At 39.1% G+C, this 21,421-nt stretch overlaps 1 protein-coding gene across 6 annotated transcripts in view; it reads right to left on the reverse strand.

Annotated features, from left to right (window-relative positions):
• Nucleotides 1–21,421, reverse strand: part of MAP2K5 (mitogen-activated protein kinase kinase 5) — a 268,775-nt gene that overhangs the window by 240,882 nt on the left and 6,472 nt on the right. For all 6 annotated transcript variants that reach the window (XM_030930285.1, XM_030930283.1, XM_030930282.1 and 3 more), the window contains exons 2-3: nt 20,169–20,217; nt 6,924–6,991 (exon numbers count right to left, since the gene is read on the reverse strand). In XM_030930285.1, the coding sequence (XP_030786145.1) occupies nt 6,924–6,991; nt 20,169–20,217 (117 nt within the window). The remainder of the gene's footprint in view (nt 1–6,923; nt 6,992–20,168; nt 20,218–21,421) is intronic.

A 21,421-nucleotide genomic window follows, 5' to 3' on the forward strand; every position in this document is an offset into this window, starting at 1 on the left:
AAAGTGAAAATGACAGCAAGTTGGCCAAGTTTAATGATAACACCATTTGGATAAAACCATAGAGGACTTTAAGGAGTTCCAGATAGTCTTAATAGAAGTTTGGGCAGCCAATAGCAGATGAAATTCAAATTGGCTAAGTTTAAGGTAATATGTGTTGGCAGAAGGAGTTTAAATTTGTATTCACCAACAGGCCCAAAATTTATGGGATCCTCAGCTGAAACTTTCAGAGTTATTACGTTGGTTAGCTTGGGGTAGTGTCCACACTGACCTTTCACCTGATTTTTAGACTGTAGCAATTCTGCTATTCCTCTTAAAGCAGAAGTTTTAACAGTAGCTTCAGGGAACCTGACACTTAAATAAAACAGGACTATGCAGACAGCAAGCCAAATGAGACATTTTGTTATAAATAGGGTAAGCGGAACCCTCCACAGAGATGGAACTGAACTGGGAGTAGAGCCATATAAATGACAAAACGTTGGTGGTCCAAACCTCCTATTCCAGCGGTCCCCAGAGTGCCCCGTGCCACCAAGACCGAGGCCTGCTCATGCTTATCTTTTCCTTTGCTTCCAAGAGCCACATAATAAATACCTCGTTCTGATGCAAACTTGAATATGCTTCTGCTCCTTGCTTCCAAACAGACTCCAAGATAGATCACAACAGGGGCTAGAAGGGGTCACTACACTTTTATCACTATTTCAAGGGCATCCAAATGTTTCAAACAACACAGAGAAGAGAATTAAAATAATCTACCTCTGAAAAAAAGTTTTCTTTTATGACTAGGATAAGAAAAACAAAACAAAAACTTTACTTACAGCTTGGAGCATGTCATTATTCGAGAAAATAAATTTCCAAAACAATTTATTTCCTTCAGTTTCTCTTTCTCATTTTTTTCACCATTTCTCCACCTTGCCTGAAGAATATACTATGTGATCAGTTGTTTGGATAAATTGCATTGAATTAGGGGACTAACCACTCATTGAAAGCTGAACTGATTTTGCCACCTGCAAAGTTAAGTTCAAAGTTGAACCTATTTAATATGTGGCATGTTTGAAAGCACCATATGGAAAACGAGCTTCCTAACCTCTTTGCTCTTTAAAGAAAACTTCCTAATAAGGCTCTGATGCTATTAAATATTCAACTTCTAAATGGACAACAAATTTGGTAAACAAGGTAAAACACAGCCTTGTAGGTAAGGACAAAACCTTTAAACCTTCAGATGCCCACAGAGCTTTTTGTTGTTGTTGTTTTTTGAGATGGAGTCTCACTCTGTCGCCCAGGCTGGAGTGCAGTGGTGCAATCTCGGCTCACTGCAACCTCCGCCTCCCAGGTTCAAGCAATTCTCCCGCCTCAGCCTCCCAATTTGTTGTATTTTTAGTAAAGATGCCACCACGCCTGGCTAATTTTTTGTATTTTTAGTAAAGATGGGGTTTCACAGTGTTAGTCAGGATGGTCACGATCTCCTGACCTTGTGATCCGCCCGCCTCAGCCTCCCAAAGTGCTGGGATTACAGGAGTGAGCCACCACGCCCAGCCAACAGAGTATTTTTTACATTTCTCTACAAACTCAAGTACAGTGACATTTTGGTAATAAGCACTATTTTTCACACTCAGGAAAAAGTAGTATTTGCAAAGCTGAGTGGGACTATAATAGATACCAAAACAAAAACCTTATTTAAAACAACCAGGAGCAAAGAGATTGAGAGTCTGTATCCAGGCCTTCCTTTTAATTAGCCATGTGACTTCCAACTGATTTCTGAATCTTCTATACTCTGTGGGCCTCAATGTCCTTATTTATAAAATGAAAGAGTTGAACAAAACCTCTGTGGTTACCTTCCGACTCTACTTGAGTAACTGCATGATTTTAGAGGCAATGTCCAAGGTATGTATATTAGAATAAAGCCAATCATGTCCCAATTTACAAGATGCTCCACAGGTGAAAAAATATTTTTCCCTCATAGTACTCAATGTCTAACAAGGTACACTGCGGTCAAATACACCAAAGGGAATACTTACACTTCCCTTAAATACAAGGATTCCTGTACTGAATATAATACAAGGTCTCATAATGGGAGGCATTACAGTAAATGTATGCCATACTCTTCTGGCAATGTGGGAAAAAATGATATAAAGAGTGAGAATAGACAAAACGATGAAAATTATTTTTGTTAATACTGTGTTCCACTCACACAAGTCTCTCAATATTAAGAGAACCAGGTGTAATAAATCCCTAGACATAGGATTTAGCAGAAACAAATATAAATCTATTTACAAAAGCAAGATGTATTGGCTGAATTTCCCCATGAAAGGTCACCCAAAAGAAGAGGTTAACAGTAAAACAATCCCCTCCTAGAACTGGGGCTCCATAGAACCACCAGACAACAAACACAAAAAAATGGAAGGAAAAAAGCAGCACGCTATTTTCAGTATTTCTAGAAAACGAGAGGAGGAAACAAGAACAACGACAAAATAATTTAAACTACATTAAGGGAATATTTAATTAGCAATGATCAGGTATTTAGTTTTCAGAATATGTAGGTTGTATTTTTTTTCTAATAAAGCATTTCAAATTCTAATTAAAAAAATACTTTATGGAGGAATTAAAAAGATACAATAGTGTCAGAGGAAAAGCCATGATCCCAGAAGTGGAATATTCTAACAACATAACTTACAAGAAACTATGCTATAAAAACAGATTGTTGATTAACACAAACTCATAACAAAACGCAGAGCAGCTATCACAATGGTGCTGTAATAACACTTGGCTGCTGAAATCTTTCAATACATTAAAATATCTCCTTGGAGACCAAATTACTTTACATTTTCTTAAAAGACAATTTATTATAGCTTTGTTTTCTTCTCATTATCTCTTAAAAATATATCTAATGAAGAAAAGAATACAACTTCTAAATAACTTATATAAAATGGTACTAATGTGTGACAACAGACTTTGGTTTAATATGTTGGTTATTATTTAACAGCACACAACAACCTATTGTCATGACAAATCCTTACCATAATACAATATTCCATGTGTCACATGTATCAAAAACCACTGTATGCCATTATTATGGCACTCATAAAATTAACAGCCTCAGGCTGCTAGCAATTTAAATAATTGATAAGTTTTCAATTAAAAAGGCAACATTTTCAGGTCTAATACAAAAATCTATTTAAATTACTGATAAAAATGTACACTTGTACTGGCCCAAAGCCAGAAAATGCTTGCATCCAAGTGGGAAAAAAATAATTCTTCAAGTTTCAACTCAGAGATGGCAAATTTGTTTTTATTCTTATGCAGAGATATAGGCTGTTTATTTACTTAACCTTTGTAATCAGCGAAAAAGAATGATTAAAGGACTAAAGGTAAAAGTGCCTCTATTTTTGCTTTCCCACATATGGCTTTTAAAGAAATACTAAGGTGACCACAGATTTACTGAATTCTATATGAAAAACTAAGCTCTTTTGGCTGGGTGCGGTGGCTCATGCCTATAATCCCAGCACTTTGAAAGGCCAAGGTGAGCAGATCGCTTGAGATCAGGAGTTCGGGACCAGCCTGGCCAACACCGCGAAATCCCATCTCTACCAAAAAATACAAAAATTAGCCGGGCGTGGCGGCGGGTGCCTGTAATCCCAGCCACCCGGGAGGCTGAGGCATGAGAATCACTTGAACCCAGCCGAGATCAGGCTACTGCATTGCAGCCTAGGCGACAGAGTAAGACTTCATCTCAAAAACAAAACAAAACCAAAAAAAAAAAAAAAAAAGCTTTTTGTAAAAAACAATAAAAATGTGGTAATCTGTCAGTATCTTCCCTATGCCTTTACACAAAATCCTGACTCAAACTTCAGAGCCAAATTTAAATAACTGATAAGTTTTCAATTAAAAAGGCAACATTTTACAATGTCTACAAAATAAAGACCAATGCAAATTTGTAGGAACATGCTGGTAATTATGAGGACTACCAACCAAAACCTACTGTGAGGTTAGGTCCAAATGGTTCTCCTTAAATTTCAATCATGAGAACCAAGACAGATCAAAATGACAGCCAACCTGGCCAGGCACCTTGGCTCACACTTGTAATTCCAGCACTTCGGGAGGCTGAGGCAGGAGGACCACTTGAGACCAGGAGTTTGAGGCCAACCTGGGCAACAAAGCAAGACCCCATCCCTACAAAAATTTTTTTTAAATTAGCTCATCAATGAGATAGATGACTTCTATTCAGACAAAAAAAGTGGCTCCCAAGAAATCTCAGAAATTTTTAAACTAAGGACATGTAATGTAAGATTATGTAATCATATTTTCCTACAACACAAAAATAATTAAACACTGCATTTGAGAAAATAAGCATATGCTGTAAGGAATATATGGTACAGAAATCACAACTAAGGTTTATATAAACCCAAATTATTCAGAATGTAATAATGATGATGATAGGGCACAGTGGCTCACACCTATAATCCCAGCACTTTGGGAGGCCGAGGCAGGTGGATCACAGGGTCAGGAGTTCGAGATCAGCCTGGCCAACATGATGAAACCCCGTCTCCACTAAAAATACAAAAATTAGCCAGGCACGGTGGCAGGTGCCTGTAATCCCAGCTACTCAGGAGGCTGAGGCAGAATTGCTCTAACCCAGGAGACAGAGGTTGCAGTGAGCCAAGGTGGCATCACTGCACTCCAGCCTGGGTGACAGAGCAAGACTCCATCTCGGAGAAAAAAAAAAACAGTGATTACATAAAAAGATCCTGCTACAAATGTGCAAAGAGGAAGGTGGGGGAAGAGACAGTGTAAAACAATAAATGAGCAACAGCTTGGGCATTAAAAGAAACTGAACTTAAATTCCATATTCACATTCATACTAACTCTAAGACCTTGGGCTTATCTCTTAACCACAGCTCCCTCATCTAAAAATAAGAATGATAATATATGTCTTTCAGAGTGATTATTAAAACTAAAAAAATTAAATACCCCAAGCATTTTGTATATAGCAGTAACTCAGAAATGGAAATCATCATTATTATTATCACTATGATCACACCCACTAACATTTTCAAAAAGCACAGTTTGTAAGATCATACCCAAAAGTACATATCTTTTGCATGTGGTTAAGTTGAATACATAATGAAAGTATACTGATGTCAGTTCTCTGCAATGCACATATGTGAGAAAATTAGAACCCATCTGTGTGTGTGTGTGTGTTTTCTAAATATAAGCATGTCACATTCTCAGGAGAGTTAGCCAATCTATCAATACTAGTGCTAGACCTTTTCAGCAGACAATCCTCCTCTGCCTTTCAAGGTACTGATGAGCCCAGCTCTAAATTCTCAGTACACAAAGACTCTCACATAAGTTAATGGGAAGTCAATGGGAAATTGACTTTTCCTATTCTGTGCTGGTTCGAATGCAATGCTCTGTTAATCATCCTATCCTTCTTGTTCTCTATCCTCCTACCCTAAATTAAAACTATGGGTGGAAACCCATGCAGATAGTTCACAGTTTTCATTACAATGAAACAATATCGTGGCTGAAGTTGAAGTCTATCAAAAACCTACAACCTAACTGTTGACTAAGATTAGGGTCTCAATGAAAAGCAAGAGCCCTGATTCCATCGTTTCCACATGATTCCAAATGATTCCATCATTTGCATTTGTATAGAACTTTTAACTTTTCAAAGGGCTTTCACATCTATTCTCCCATTTGATCATTACAATGGCCCTGTGCAGTATATAGGACAAGTATTATTATCTACAATTGACAGATGAGGCAACTACAGCACTGAAAGGTTAAGTGATTTGCCTAGGGCCAAGAAACCACAGAAGAGCTAAGGTCTCCTGACTTCCAGTACAATGCTCTTTCTACCAGACCACTGGAAAAGGTTTTGTAAACAGATTACAGACTCAGATATAATAAAACAACACTTGAGAGGAAGGCTCAAATCAAGACTCAGGTAACCTATGTCTCCTCATGATAGCTGAATTTTTCAAGCTTAGTATTGAAGCTTTAGAAATATGCCCTTTTCTCTTGTTTACTTCAGTATCAGACAACTGTTAACACAGATTTTCAGTAAAATTTTAAACACAAAAGAAAAGTCATTTCGGCCGGGCGCGGTGGCTCAAGCCTGTAATCCCAGCACTTTGGGAGGCCGAGACGGGCGGATCACGAGGTCAGGAGATCGAGACCATCCTGGCTAACACGGTGAAACCCCGTCTCTACTAAAAATACAAAAAACTAGCCGGGCGAGGTGGCGGCGCCTGTAGTCCCAGCCACTCGGGAGGCTGAGGCAGGAGAATGGCATAAACCTGGGAGGGCGGAGCTTGCAGTGAGCTGAGATCTGGCCACTGCACTCCAGCCTGGGCGACAGAGCGAGACTCCGTCTCAAAAAAAAAAAAAAAAAAAAAAGTCATTTCAGAATATATTCAGATCACTTTGATTCAGTAAGTAACCCTGTAGTTCATTTTCGGTGGGAGTACTATGGGTAGTGCATAAATAACCAAGAGTACATCTTTAAATCGTGTATCCATATTAAGCCTGCAGCTACATTGTAACTATAGTCTGGAAGGGTGAGAGAGATCTCCAGTTGAAAGTAGATTTTGAAAAATTTTTTAGAGCCCAGGGGTTCATTTTTAATGAGCCGTTACTTTAAGTACTGCATAAAAAATACAGGAAATTGATAGTCCATTTAGTCTGCACGATACCTAATGCAAAAGTCATTAAGATGCATTATTCTTAATGTTTATGATATGATCAGTAAGTGTCTTTTGAAAATAATGCCCTTAACTTTCACATACGGAAATCCTTGAAACCTTTACCTATTATACAGAAAAATGTATGACAACTGTGATTTATTTACGTCTTCACTATACCCAAGAAACAGCATCCTCAATCACATTAACATTTTAAAAAATAGTCCTCATTTGTAGTACACTTACATATGACAGCATTGCCTTCATTTCCTCATCACTTCTCACTGTAATTCGATCACCATCTTCATCTTCATCTGTTTAAAAGCAACATAATGCAAATGATAAGGTGTGCATTTGTTTAATGCACAAAGGGAACATAATACAGTTTATTACAATGTGATATTCTAACCCTCAACACCACATTTTGGGGGGATGTTGACATTATTAGTTTGTTGTTTTGTTTTCCATTTGGAGTACGATCAGAATCTCAATATAAAACTTTCTTTTAGGGATAGCAGAAAATTAACATATTGCTCATGTCATTCACAACATATATCTAGGTTAAAGTAAATATAACTGGAGTATGACAAAACAGGTTTGGTTAGGGGAACTAAAAACCAAAGAGAGGCCAGTCTTGTTCTACTATCCATACTTTTTAAATCTCCCGAACGGCACCATACCCCGATTTCTCCATTCTTCCTCTCTCCCAGGCAATCTATCATGTCACAGCAGCATGATAAAAATGGCTAACACTTATTGAACACTACTATACATGAGGCACTGTGATCTATGCTTCATATGCAATACCTCCTTGAAAACCTCGTAACAAACCTACGACATGAACATCATTATTATTATTCTCTTTCCACAGAAGAACCTAGGCCTAGTGCAAGGTTAACTTGTAAAGCAGCTCTAATACAGGTCTCTCTGTCCCATTCTATTTAGCAGCTCTTTTTCTGAACAGTTTCACTTGTTTTGCATACTCTCCAGCCATAGTAAGCTTCAAATGCTATTCATGCTATTTTGAAATAATTTAAGTCTTAAGGCTGGAGGATAAGACTTCACAAACTACATAACCAGAATGTGTACATTTGAATAAGTATCATCAGCGGTCACATCTAGAAATAATGTACTTATTTCATGATACTTCTCTTATTCAAAGTAGTTTTTGAAATATCTTTTCAAAACTGCTTTAAAAACCTGAAGATAGACTATGTGAGAATATTAAATCTCATTTTTAACCCAAAATGGAATTGTTGGCCTGATCTGCCAAGCATGTCTAAGAACCTGCCAAGAATGTCTAAGAATGACTTATGGCTATTTCTAAATATATAGTTAACTATTCATCCTTCTATAAAGATTTGTGAATAGTGAGGACAGCCTATGTAGTAGACTGTAAATGCACAGTTGAAAGAAATGCCAAAAACATCCTAAGCAATGTACACAGCCTCCCAAGGGGACAACTTGGAAGGGGCAGGCTCTCAGTAGGATGTCTCAGTTCTGGTGTGCTTGTTAACACTCAGAATTATTATTATTTTCGTTCACTCTTGGGCATATAATTGCTGATTTGATCACATAGAAAGACTGTTCTGATCCCAAGCCTGAAGAACCTCAGACAAATCTCTCATCATGAAAAGAATAAGCTTGCACAACATGCTCAGGGGACACTTACTGAAAGTACAGAGGGAGTTAAGTTCAACACAGGGATCTTCCCCTACCACAGGTCAGTGGGTCTTCCCTCCTGTCCGGCTGTAGTTCCAAGGATATCCCCCCTGCTTGGTGACAAGGTTATGGGGACCCTAGGAGGAAGCTTGTGTTCTTTCACAATTAACCTATTTTCAAGCAAAATACTTTCTCTCTTTATCTCTTCAGTGGCCAACAGCAATCTGATAGCATGATAGAAACCAGCACTTGGACCAGTCCTGTTCAGTGACTCACAGCTCTCATTCAGGTTTTCTTTCCAAACATTTGTTTCTGGATCCTGGTTCACTGCTGCAGAGTTCCCCAACTCAATGTGAGTTGGCATCATCAAGATCACAGTGTCTAAATCTAGGAGAGTCATTACCAGTATTCTGCTACCAAGAGTTGCCTCTTTTCAGAGTAAAAGACATACACTGGTCACTTTCAGTAATGAAGAAGGCACAGTCCTGAGAGATGTTACACATAAAGAACTTTATAGGAATCTAGCACCTTTTCTTTCATTTGTTCACTTTAGATACAGAATCTCTAGGGCCAAATTGGGGGAGAAATGCCATTCTAGCTGTAGAAAGAGAAGAAAGGAGTCTCTCTCTATATAGGTTCTAGAAACTAATATTTTCAAGGTTAAGGTGAAAGTTTTCTTAAAAATGCAGGAGACAGGAAAAAACAGAGTACAAATGATATCACCACACATGAAAGCACTTTACATTTTTTCTTTAAAACCAGGTCAAATTCTCTTTAAATGTACGCTAAACTGATTTGTTCTTTACGAAGTCCTGAACTTGGCATAAAAACAATTTCCAGCCTGAATAAAGTAGTTTTTTTAAATAAATCTCATTTCTGCAACTAAGCTAGCTATAGAGATGGTGGTTAAAAAGAGACTGCTTATACCGAATTTCAATATGCACAAGACCTGAATAAGGTATTGCTCACATAGGATGGGCAGGTGCTTGTATTTTGGTAAAACGAGTGAAAACCCTTCTTATAATTTATTTTAAAAAGGAGGGGCACCGATTACAGAAAGATCATTTAAATTACAAGAACAAAAGGAGAGTTCTTCAACTTCTCAAAGCTAGAGCCTGAACCTTTAAGGCTACTTAAACCAAAATATTCCGGAATTCTACATTTCTAAGAAATCTCTTGAGGGATTATTTCAGAAGAAAGGATCTGTGAAAGAAGTCAGCTACCAGAATAATTTACTGTAGAGAAGTTGCATAAAAAGTAGCTATGAGGCCAGGTGCGGTGGCTCACGCCTGTAATCCCAGCACTTTGGGAGGCTGAGGCGGGCAGATCACGAGATCAGGAAATCGAGACCATCCTGTGAATGGTGAAACTCTGTCTCTACTAAAAATACAAAAAATACACGCCACCACCGGGCATGGTGGCGGGCACCTATAGTCCCCACTACTCGCGAGGCTGAGGCAGGAAAATGGCATGAATCCAAGAAGTGGAGCTTGCAGTGAGCCGAGATCACGCCACTGCACTCCAGCCTGGGCAACAGAGCGAGACTCCGTCTCAAAAAAAAAGAGCTAAGAAACATTACCAGAGCATTTGTTTAAGTGGACAGAAAACTGAAGCCAAAAGGCTAGAATAGCTTTTGACATCAACCCAGTGATAAAATGTTGGAACTATCCACTTAGGGGTTCTGACTCCAAAAGAAGATCTCAGATAAGTTGAAAAAGGCATTCTAAGAAAGGCTGGAGAGAAAATCAGGCTTATATGACGTACTGATTAATCGTTGTTATGGGTTAATAGGATACCTAGTTTTATGTAGGTATTGGTTTTCTTTACAAACTGCTCTTTGGGAGACTGTCTGATTTGCTCTTTAGTATCTATGCTTAGTTGTTTTATTAAAGACTCCTTGTTTTTGTCCAAGAGGAAATTGAGTTGGAAAATAACCACACCCATGAGAAGACTGGTGGCTCCAGTCAAAAGGCAAAAGCTAAGCTATCTCTGACCCCTTGATGGCAGCCCAAGAGCAAACCATTCACCTTAACCTGTAAAGCAAAAACGCACTTCCTTCTAAAGACGGTGAACTGACAACTACAAAAAGTTAGTGAAGGGTAAGAAAGCAGAAACACATACTAAGCAAATTACTATGACTGTAGCCTAAAACACTTTTCTGAACAAAAACTTGGATATATACAGCCCATCTAGCCAAGACTCAGGCTAGCTGTCTATCAAACTGGATAAGCTATAAAAATTACACTAGCTGGAACCATAAATCATAAAAACTTACTAAACTGGCACGAAGTTTCAGAGGTATAAATATGTTAGAGAACAACACTAGAAAGTAGTGGTACTAAGTAGTAAGAAGTAAAAAAATAATTTGAGCTTTTTCTATCTTATACATGGAGGTTCTTTGCCATCTGACCAAAAACGCATTACCGGATATGACCAAGAAAAGGGGGTGGGGGTGGGGGAGCAGACAGATCTGATACACTGGTTCACAATGAGAATTCCAGGCTTCTCTAGTTGCCTGGAGCATAGTAATATGATTTTCCAGCACATTAGGGAAGCAAAAGTAGAACCAGAAAGCCTATGTACTGGCTAGATTTTGTTAATGTCACTTAAAATGGAGGAAAAAATCCTAGCAAGATACCAAATAGAGTGCAGCAGATGGTAAACAAATATTATGAAGCAATCTTCACAAAATCTGCAGTGTGTCACAAATATACAAAATGGCAGAGTTTGGGAAAAGAGAATCATAACAGGCCATATGTTGTTAGCGATTTTATTTGAAGCAACATGCAATCCAAAAGAAAAACCAAGAAGAGAAACATAAAGGCCCAACAGAGAGAAGAGGCAGCCTCAGGTAAGGGGCGGTCAGAATGGCCTACTGAGTAAACAGCAAACAGCAGACTCAGGGAGCTCTCAGACAAACAGCACCCACTGCGGTGACAGGGGTTCAAGAAAGCTTTCAAGAGAAACAATCTAGCTTCTACAAAGAGCTACAGAAAGTTAAGGCAATATATTATATGTCATTTGTCACACTCCTTCTGTGCCAGGTGGCAATTGGAACTACTGCAAAGGCAGTTTTCCCAGGTAAGAGAAAAGAAATGAAAACATAATTGTAGAAGTTAGAAAGACATCAACAGGAAACTAACAGAAAAGATGTCAAGTTTAAAGCCCTTCTCAGGCATGGAGTTAATGACTTGGGCAGGACTAGAGGCCGTACTTTCCATGGCCACATCTTCATATCCATGAGTTTTAATTTATCTTCCTGCTTCCCTCTTCCTGATTCCTTCCTTACTTCTTTGCTTTCTTCCTCCTTCCAGCAAATAAAAGTACCCACTAGGTGGCAGGCACTGTTCTGGGCACTGGGACAGTAACAGTGAAAAAGGAAAAAACAAACAAAATCCTGCTCTCATGGAACTTACACTCTAGTAGAAAGAGACTGAAGGAGGTGAGGGAGTGGGCCATGCTGATATCTGGGGAAAGACTGTTCCAGGCAGAGGGAGCAGCTAATACAAAGGCCCTGGGTCAGAGGAATGCCTAGCATGTTTGAGAGACAAAAAGAAAGCCAGAATGGCTACAACAGAATGAGAGGTGGGGGGAGAAATTCACGGGTTCAGAGAAACAATGGTGGGACAGGTTGAGGCCACATGTGAAAATGCAGAGCCTTGCAGGGCATTTTAAGGACTTGGTCTTTTACTTTGGAATGAGACGGAAATCACTGGAGGGTTATAAGCGTGGTAGTGTCACCTGACTTCTAAAAGAATCACTCTGGCTGCCATGTGGAAAAGAGGCTGTATAGAGGCAAAAGTAGAACGGGGAGACCAGTTAGGAGGCCACTGTCCTAATCCTGGTGAGAAATGATGGTGGCCTCAACCAAGCTGAGGTTTTGAGAAGTCATCACATGCTGGATAAATTTGAAGATAGAGCCAACAGGACTTGCTGATGAATGGGATATACAAAGTTTATCCTTATTACTTCACTATTCAACCATCCATGCATTCCAGAAACACATACAGAGTGTCTCTTATGTGCCAGGTACTATGGTAGAGATTCAAAAATAAGCTGCACTGTCTACTGACCTTAAGGAACAACTAGTCTGGTGCTTGAGTAAAGGACTCAAACTCCTTAATTTTCATACAAATCAGCAAGACTATTAACAATAAATGACTACTCTCATAAGACTAAAAGGGATTTGGACTTTTTGCATCAGTAATATTTAAAGCCAAAATTTCAACAAATTAAAGCTCTCTTATTTGCCTCAAACTCTACGATGCATAATTAACTCTTAAATGTTAAATAATTTTCAGGCTTAGTGTAGTTTTATTGTGACAATTTTTCACTAACTTACCTAGTTTTACTTAAAAACGACCCTTTATCTTTTTACACATACAATAGTTTAAGGAAATGAAACTTCATTTCTTCCAAATATTTTATGATTCAGACTCTTCTCTGAAGCAAAAAGAGGCTCCCACCCAACTATTCTTAACAAGATTGTCATGGCTATCTGAACGTAAGAGTATCTCCTACAGGTGTCACTCCAGTTATCAGCTATAGTTGTTTCCTACACTCTGAGAATTTACAACTTCCAGAATTGCAATTTTGCCTTAAATGGTCATACTATGTCAAATTTAAAATGAGATGTGACGTGTTGGTTTAAAGATTTCCACTCTAAGTACAAAATAATCTTACAGCAGTTCATAAAACAGCTAAAAATGATTCTGTGCAATGAGAAGAGACTACAAAATAGTCAAGGTTGAAGGAAGGCACAAATTCAATAAATATTTATCCTATAACCATGTTTTCTGAACCAAACTCAGATGCACAGTTTGACAAATGTGAAGACACTTGCGAGAGCTACAGATCAGAATACATGAGTGTCATGGAAAAGTGAAACCACATGATTTTTATAGGTTTAAGACAGCATTTGTCTACATGGACTTAAAACGCATGTTTCAAGTCACCAGTGAGATTTTACTGTCCAGGAACACCAATCCAACAGTCATTTTACAGCAGTTATTTCTCTAGAGAAAATGCTGGCAGAGGAACACAAGTAACAGATATGCACAGGAAATGCATTAGTGGGCACGGTTGATTTTTATCACCTCATGTGTTGGTGTACTCATTAATCTGCTAATGAAACTGTGAAAATCAGCAGGGGTCTCTGGGCCTATATGAATGTCAAGCTCTTACAGCATATGTAGAACCCAGAAATGCAAACACACACGATTTTTTATGGTTATGGAATTTAGCTTCATCTCAGAAAGGTTCTCACATCTGGGAAAAGAAAAACTATTCAACAACTGGTGTGGAATCAGTTATCTGCTTGAAAAATAAAGTTGGATGCCCACCTGATTTATTTCACCAAAATAAACTGAAGATGGTGCAAGAATTAAGAAAAATAAGGGCTGGGAGCAGTGCCTCACACCTGTAATGCCAGCACTTTGGGAGGCTGACGCGGGTGGATCACCTGAGGTCAGGAGTTCAAGACCAGCCTGACCAACATGGTGAAACTCCATCTCTACTAAAAAATACAAAAATTAGCCAGGCATGGTGGTGGGCACCTGTAATCTCAGCTACTAGGGAAGCTGAGGCAGGAGAATCGCTTGAATCCGGGAGGCGGAGGTTGCAGTGAGCTGAGATCTTGCCATTGCACTCCAGCCTGGGCGACAGAGCAAGACTCCATCTCAAAAAAGAAAAGAAAAGAAAAAGAAACAAATTCTGAACTTTGTATTAAAAATACATGATTTTTATAAAAACCCACAATATGACACATACAAACATACAAATTTATATACATAACTGTGTGTGTATCTAACCTCATTAAAGTAGAAGGAAAAAAGAATATGAATGAATGCTTCTTCAATATCCTGGACTGTAGAAGACCTTCCTAAGCAGGACATAAACCCAGAAGTTACAAAGGAAAATAAGTAAGTTTGACCATGTAAAAACTTTAAACTTCTCTATGGAAAAAAGAAGAGAGAATAAAAAGACCAGAACAAACTGAAAAGAGCAAAAACATTTGTAACACACAAGACAAAGGGCCAGGCTTAATACTGGAAAACCCTTAAATCAATTAGAAAAAGATAAATAACCAAATAGAAAAACAGGCAAAGGTGACAAATAGTTTATAGAAATTAAATACAAATAGCTGGCCAGGGGCAGTGGCTCACACCTGTAATCCCAGCATTTTGGGGGGCTGAGACGGGCAGATCACCTGAGGTCAGGAGCTCGAGACCAGTCTGGTCAACATGGTGAAACCCCCGTATCTACTAAAGCTACAAAACAATTAGCTAGGTGTGGTGGTGCATGCCTGTAGTACCAGCTACTTGGGAGGCTGAGGCAGGAGAATCACTTGAACCCCTGAGGCGGAGGTTGCAGTGAGCTGAGATCAGGCCACTGCACTCCAGCCTAGGCAACAGAGTGAGACTCTGTCTCAAAAAAAAAAAAAAAAAAAAAAAAAAAAAAAAAAAAGAAAGTAAATACAAAAAATACAAATAGCCAAATACAAATGAGAAGATATTCAAGCTCATTTACAATCTTTTTCACCTATCAAACTGACATTGACTAAAAGGTTTGCTAATGTCCAGAGGTGATGGGATTGGACAGGGAAATGGGCCTTCTCATACACTGTTGATGAGAGTGTAGATCAGTTCTGCCTTTTGGTGAGCAAACGCAGTAACAGATATTGAAATTTAAATATGGGTACTCTCTGCCTCAGCAGTTCCAACTCTAAGAATTTATCTTACAAATTTATTTCCACAATGATATGGTTTGAACATCTGTCCCCTCCAAATCTCATATTGAAAAGTGATCCCCAGTGTTGCAGGTGGGGCCTGGCAGGAGGTGTTTTGGTCTTGGGGGTGGATACCCCATGAATGACTCAGTGCCCCTTCCATGGCAGTGAGTTCTCACGCTGTCGGTTCATGTGAGAAACTGGTTGGTTGAAGGAGCCTGGCACCTCCTCTGCTCTCTCTTGCCACGTGACACGCCTGCTGCCCATTCCCCTTCCACCATAAGTAAAAGCTTCCTCAGCAGAAGGCAAGCAGATGCTAGTGCCATGCTTGTACAGCCTGTAGAACTGTGAGCTCTAGATGTAAGGGAGAATAAGGACCTAAAAGAGGTCCTTTTAATAAGAAAACAAGGTTTAGGACCATCAGCCAAAAGGTGAGTTCAGCAGACAGATGTCCCTCTCCTCATCCAGCCCTAACTCCCCTTGGAAACACCATGCCCAGAAAAAGAAATCAGAAAGAATATAGTCCCTTGGGTTTGACCCCCTTGGGTCAGTCAAATGTGGGAATTTGAATTTGGAGGCCTGAATTGTCCACCACCAACCAATTATATCCCATGCTCAGGCTATAACACAAATAATCCAAAAAAGCAAATTACTCATTTAGATTTAGACATGTGCATTTTATAATTTTCATTTGAATGTGGACTCACATAACATTCCACTCATTCAACAAGTGTGTTCCTCTTAGGTAGCAAGCTCATTACTAAGAAGAGAGAAAGAGTGGAATAAAACATGGTACATAACACCAAGTGACTCAGAATGGAGTGAGGGAAGGTAACATGCACATACCGACCAGAAGGCAGGCTGAAGGGGTTCCCTGCTCTAGTAATGGTGCAGAGAGATTAATGCCATCTGGAATCACCAGAGGTTTCACCGAAGAGATGCCATTTCTCAGAACTGGAGAATCTGTAACATTATCTGACCTTTCCCCTCTTTTCCCCTCACTCAACTCTTTTTCTCTACATTTATACAAAACAGGTACATTTGATAGCTACCCTCTCTCTTGTTGCTTAATTCATATCACTAACTATAACACCATTTCTTTTGTATAAGATATCAATTAGTGTTAGGTATATTTTCAGTATTAAATGTATTACTATAAGGCCTGGTGCAGCGGCTCACACCTGTAATCCCAACACTTTGAGAGGCTGAGGAGGGTGGATTGCTTGAGCCCAGGAGTTCCAGACCAGGTTGGGCAACATGGTCAAAGCCTGTCTCTACAAAATATACAAAAGTTAGCCAGTGTGGTGGCATGCACCTATAGTCCCAGTTACTCAGGAGGCTGAGGTGGGAGGATTGCTTGAGTCTGGGAGGTAGAGGTTACAGTGAGCTGAGATCGCACCACTGCACTCTCCAGCCTGGGTGACAGAGCCAGACCATTTCAAAAAACCAAAAATGTATTACTATAAGTATTTCTTTTATTAAAGTTGTATTTTTTAAGGGTTGTTCCATTATACCCATAAGCCACTGAAATATTTCCAAAATTCCAGTAAATTAGCTTATAAGCTATATCTTCTCAATTATTTCTTGAACATAGATTCCACTTATTGATTCGGATTTTTGGTTAAGAAAAAAAGTCACCACAAAATAATCATGAAAAAAGCCTGCCTAGGATTTCAAGTCTATAGTTGAAAGTAATGATAATCCAAACACACACAAAAAAACTAAGAACTGTCATTATTTTGTCTGTGGGTGTGTTTTGTATTTACTGTTTTCCATCTAAAACTGGCCCACATGCAGATGGGCACAGAGTTGCTGCCATTGATGGAACAAAAGATACAGCACGATATCACAGAACCTAAACCTGTAGTAGTAGAGGTTTATCTATATTTACACTTAACAGGTTTTTGACACACTTGGGGATAAAGAGTGCAAGTTTTATAGTCAAAAAAATGTGTGTTTGAACCTGGGCTTCACTCTTCCAAGCAATCACATTCAGCAATCATTTCAGGCCTCTGAGCTTGTTTCCTCACAGGTATAATTTTCCTATTTCACAGAGTCAGTATAAAGATTACTGACAACTTAGGCAAATCATCTAGTACACTGCCTGGCACAGAGCAAGCTATCAATGAATGATAGTTAAAATAATCAGTATTATTATTATTATGAACCCTACCTGGAAGCCAATGAGGCAGGCACAGGCACATCAAGCCACTTTGGGGACCGGAAAAGCACAAAGTACAAAGTAAACTTCTTTTTACCATGCATAAGAACAACCAGAATATGTGACTTCAATAATTATGACAACTCTCAAAACAAGTCCAGTACAGTGGTTGAGAATATACACTTTGGAAACTACTCCAGAAATTCCACTTTACGACTTAACAGCTGCGAGACTTTGAGCAAGTTGCTTAAAGAAGATTTCCTTTCCTCAACCAAAACAGAGCTAATAACAGTCCTTTTAAGTACTTAGTGGGTACAGTGGCTCACACCTATAATCCCAGTACTTTGAAAGGCCAAGATGGGAGGATCACCTGAGGTCATGAGTTCAAGACCAGCCTGAGCAACACAGCAAGACCCCATTTCTACATAAAAAAATTTTAATTAGCCAGGCGTGGAGGTGGGTGCCTGTAGTCCCAGCTACTCGAGAGGCTGAGGCAGGAAGATCACTTGAGCCCAGGAGTTTCAGGCTGCAGGGAGCTATGATCATGTCACTGCACTCCAGCCTGGGCAACAGAGCAATACTCTGTCTCAAAAAAATAACAAGTACTTTGTGGGGATCTTGTGATGGTTAAAAGAAGTAAGATAGCCCGTGGAATGCTCTTAGCAAAGCATCTATCAGTAGTAAGTACTCTGAATGGTAACTATCAGACTGTCCATGAAACCCGTGGCACCCACAAGGAGTTACTGCAAAGAGTCTGAATAAAGCTTGCAACACTAGTGTATGTATTTCAGACAGATGTACTATTTTTCTATAGCACAGAGTTCAATGTGACTAACAAAATGCTAATTACATTAAGAGTTCTACTCATTATAGCTTTTAAAAACAGGTAATGATTTTTGAAAAATGTTCAAACAATAGAGAAATATATAAAGTAAAAAGTGTGCTCATTCATCCACCCTGCTAACCCAAGCCTCAGGCCCCAAGTCCATTTTCCAGGGTAAGTCACTGGAAAGTACTGTAGTAGGCACTCTTCAGATCCTATCTTTCAATACACACATAAAGTTGGGGAAGCGGGGTTGGATTTTTTACAAAATGGGATAATACTATATGCATTATTGGTTTATTCAATAATATTTCACAGATACCTTTCCATATCAATGTAAAAAATCCTAACTCATTCTTTTTAGTTACTGTTTAATGCTTTGAATTATAGATAAATTGTAATTTATTAATCCATTATACTAGGCTTTTAGTTTACCTCTAATTTTTTGCTATTGAAAATAATCCCACAAGCCTGAGCCAGGAGGTCAAGGCTACAGCAAGCTGTGATCTCACTACTGCACTCCAGCTTGGGCAAAAGAGTAAGATCCTATCTCCAAAATAAATAATCCCACAATGGGCCAGGCACAGTGGCTTACATCTATAATCCGAACACTTAGGGAGGTCAAGGCAGGAGGCTCGCTTGAGGCAAGGAGTTCAAGACTAGCCCGGACAACAAAGCAAGACCCCATCTCCACATAAAATTTAAAAATTGGCCAAGCATAGTGGTGTATGCCTGTAGTCCCAGCTACTTGGGAGGCTGAGGTGGGAGGATTGTTTAAGCCAGGAGTTCGAGGTTACAGTGAGCCATCGTGCCACAGCATTCCAGGTGTGGCACCAAGGCAAGATCCCGTCTCTAAAAACAGTAATAATAATCATCATCATCTCACAATGAACACCTTGTTTGAAGGGCATTCAACACATGTGTAGCTATTTCTGTTGAACAGCTTCCTAAAAGTGGATCTGCTAAGTCAAAGGTTTTGCACATTTTATATGTTGAAAAGAAATGCTAAATTATCCTTTTTAGAGGAAGTACCCATTGTATTCTCTGTAAGTAACCATCTTCATAAAAAACAGAAACAAAAAAGTATCCTATCATGCAGAGAAACTGAAATTTTTCGACGTTAAGAAGTGGCCCTCTGGCCAGGCGCGGTGGCTCATACTTGTAATCCCAGCACTTTGGGAGGCTTGAGGTGAGTGGATCACTTGAGGTCAGGAGTTCAAGACCAGCCTGGCCAACATGGCAAAACCCTGTCTCTACTAAAAATACAAAAATTAATCGGGCATGGTGGCACATACGTGTAATCTCAGCTACTCAGGAGGCTGAGGTATGAGAACTGCTTCAACTCAGGAGGCAGAGGTTGCAGTGAGCTGAGATTGCACCACTGCCCTCCAGCCTGGGCAACATAGCGAGACTTTGTGGCAAAAAAAAAAAGTAGCCCTCATCTTAAAAAAAAACAAAAACAAAAAACTACAGTTCTAAATCCTTACTTCATCCCTCTCAGCATCTGAGCCCCTATGCTACTGACTATCTCATCTTAGCATGACTCATTCCATGATGTCCTCTGCAATGACCTGGTTCATGTCAAAACAGTTTTCTAGTCCCCAAGTCACCCTGGCCCTGTCCCCAGGCCAACTGTGGGGAGAAAGGAAGCACTAAAGACCTGAAGTGTTCCTGTCACCATCTAGCATCCCTGCCAAGCCCCACTAAAACAGAATTATTCCATGTAATGCTCATGGTAAAAGCTCTACTTTGTTTCCATGTTTTAAAGCAGCAATGGATTAAAATCTCTTAATCAATAATCACTGGCCTACAGGTAGTTTACACGTTTCATTTTGTCCCACAATATTATTACAATCAGGAGCAAGAGCAGATAAAGGTCATGCTGGTAATTAAAGCTATATTGTAGAAATATGCTCACCCAAGATATGATTAAATAAGAAAATATTACTCAGTTCAGTATCATCATTAAACTTGTATTAATTTATAAATATTTAAATGTACCATATGATGGTCATAAATAATCTGTTTTTGTCAGTTTCTAAAGTAATACAACCCATAAACCCTTTAAAAAATGACTGCAGAAAGGAATAGTCAAGAAAGTATATAAGCCAGACTTACATTCAAATGCTGTAGTTGTTGCTTCAGGCAGAACCTGACCTATCACATCCTAAACAAAGAAAGAATAAAGAAACACAATTAGCCATCTTCTTTATTGCTAACATGTGGCAAATCCTAGAGGAAATATGAGAACCTGGGAAAGATTTTTGAAACGTTAGCATAAACAATAAAAACATTAGCTCATAATCACACTTAGCCCAGCAACATAAACCCAGAGTTTAAATCTCTATCCCAGGAAGAAAAATCTTTAAGAAACCTTTTCCACATTTTATTAATAACATAATATTTTATTCTCAATTCAACAGTGTAAATACAAATACACTGTTGTGTATTTACAAAAACTTGGTTTCTTCTATGGGAGGCTGTGGAATACAGTACAGTTGAAAGAGAAAGGGGTTTTGAGAGTCAGACTGACGTAGGTCTGAATCTCTGCTCTGCACTTATCATTAAACGAATGACTTGGAAAAAAAATCACCTAACCTCTCTGAGCCTCAATTTGATTACCCTCCAAAATGGGTCTAGTAATACCTACAGAGATAGTGTAAAAATTAATCTAATAAACATAAGCTTAGACCTAGCGCATTGAAGACATTCAACAAATGTAGTTCCTGATATACAACAAGCAACGCTGTGCCTCGCACTCAATAATGGTAGTTCAACACACAAGTTTCCGTGATGATATAAACCCACTATGCTACATTTAACACAAACGGTTCTTATCAACCTTTACTCTTAAGCAACAGAAAACATACTTAATGACACCGAAATAAGGTTAATCTAGCCTACAAAAATCTAAAAAGTGTATATAATCTGACATCAATGTTTAAATAAATCTCTAAAGTTGAAAACACATGAAAATTAGTATACTGAGACAGCTTAATTGAATAAGCACAGAACACCTAAACTCTGGGGAAAGTGACCCTCCATCACGTCCAGTCCAACTCCAATGGCCTGCAAACCTCATTTCTCTCCGGGAGCTCTGCCACAATGTCCCTCCCAGGCTGCACCAGAACTGGCACCAGGCAGCCGCTGACAAAGCCACTTGCAGTATTTCTCAGCAGGGAGCTCACAGCCTTTCCAAGCAGGGCACTTAGCAGAGTGGCGGCTGCAACTTCCTTCTAAAGGCAATTCTTTAGAAGCTTTTGCTGCAGTGGCAATTTGCATAATAGTCTTGTCTCCATAGTGTTTTTTTTTTTTTCAAAAATAAATCTGTGAATATAAAACTGATCAAAGAGAACTATCTTAGGCAGCCC

The sequence above is a fragment of the Rhinopithecus roxellana genome, chromosome 5, assembly GCF_007565055.1.
Source record: "Rhinopithecus roxellana isolate Shanxi Qingling chromosome 5, ASM756505v1, whole genome shotgun sequence".
Lineage (NCBI taxonomy): Eukaryota > Metazoa > Chordata > Mammalia > Primates > Cercopithecidae > Rhinopithecus > Rhinopithecus roxellana.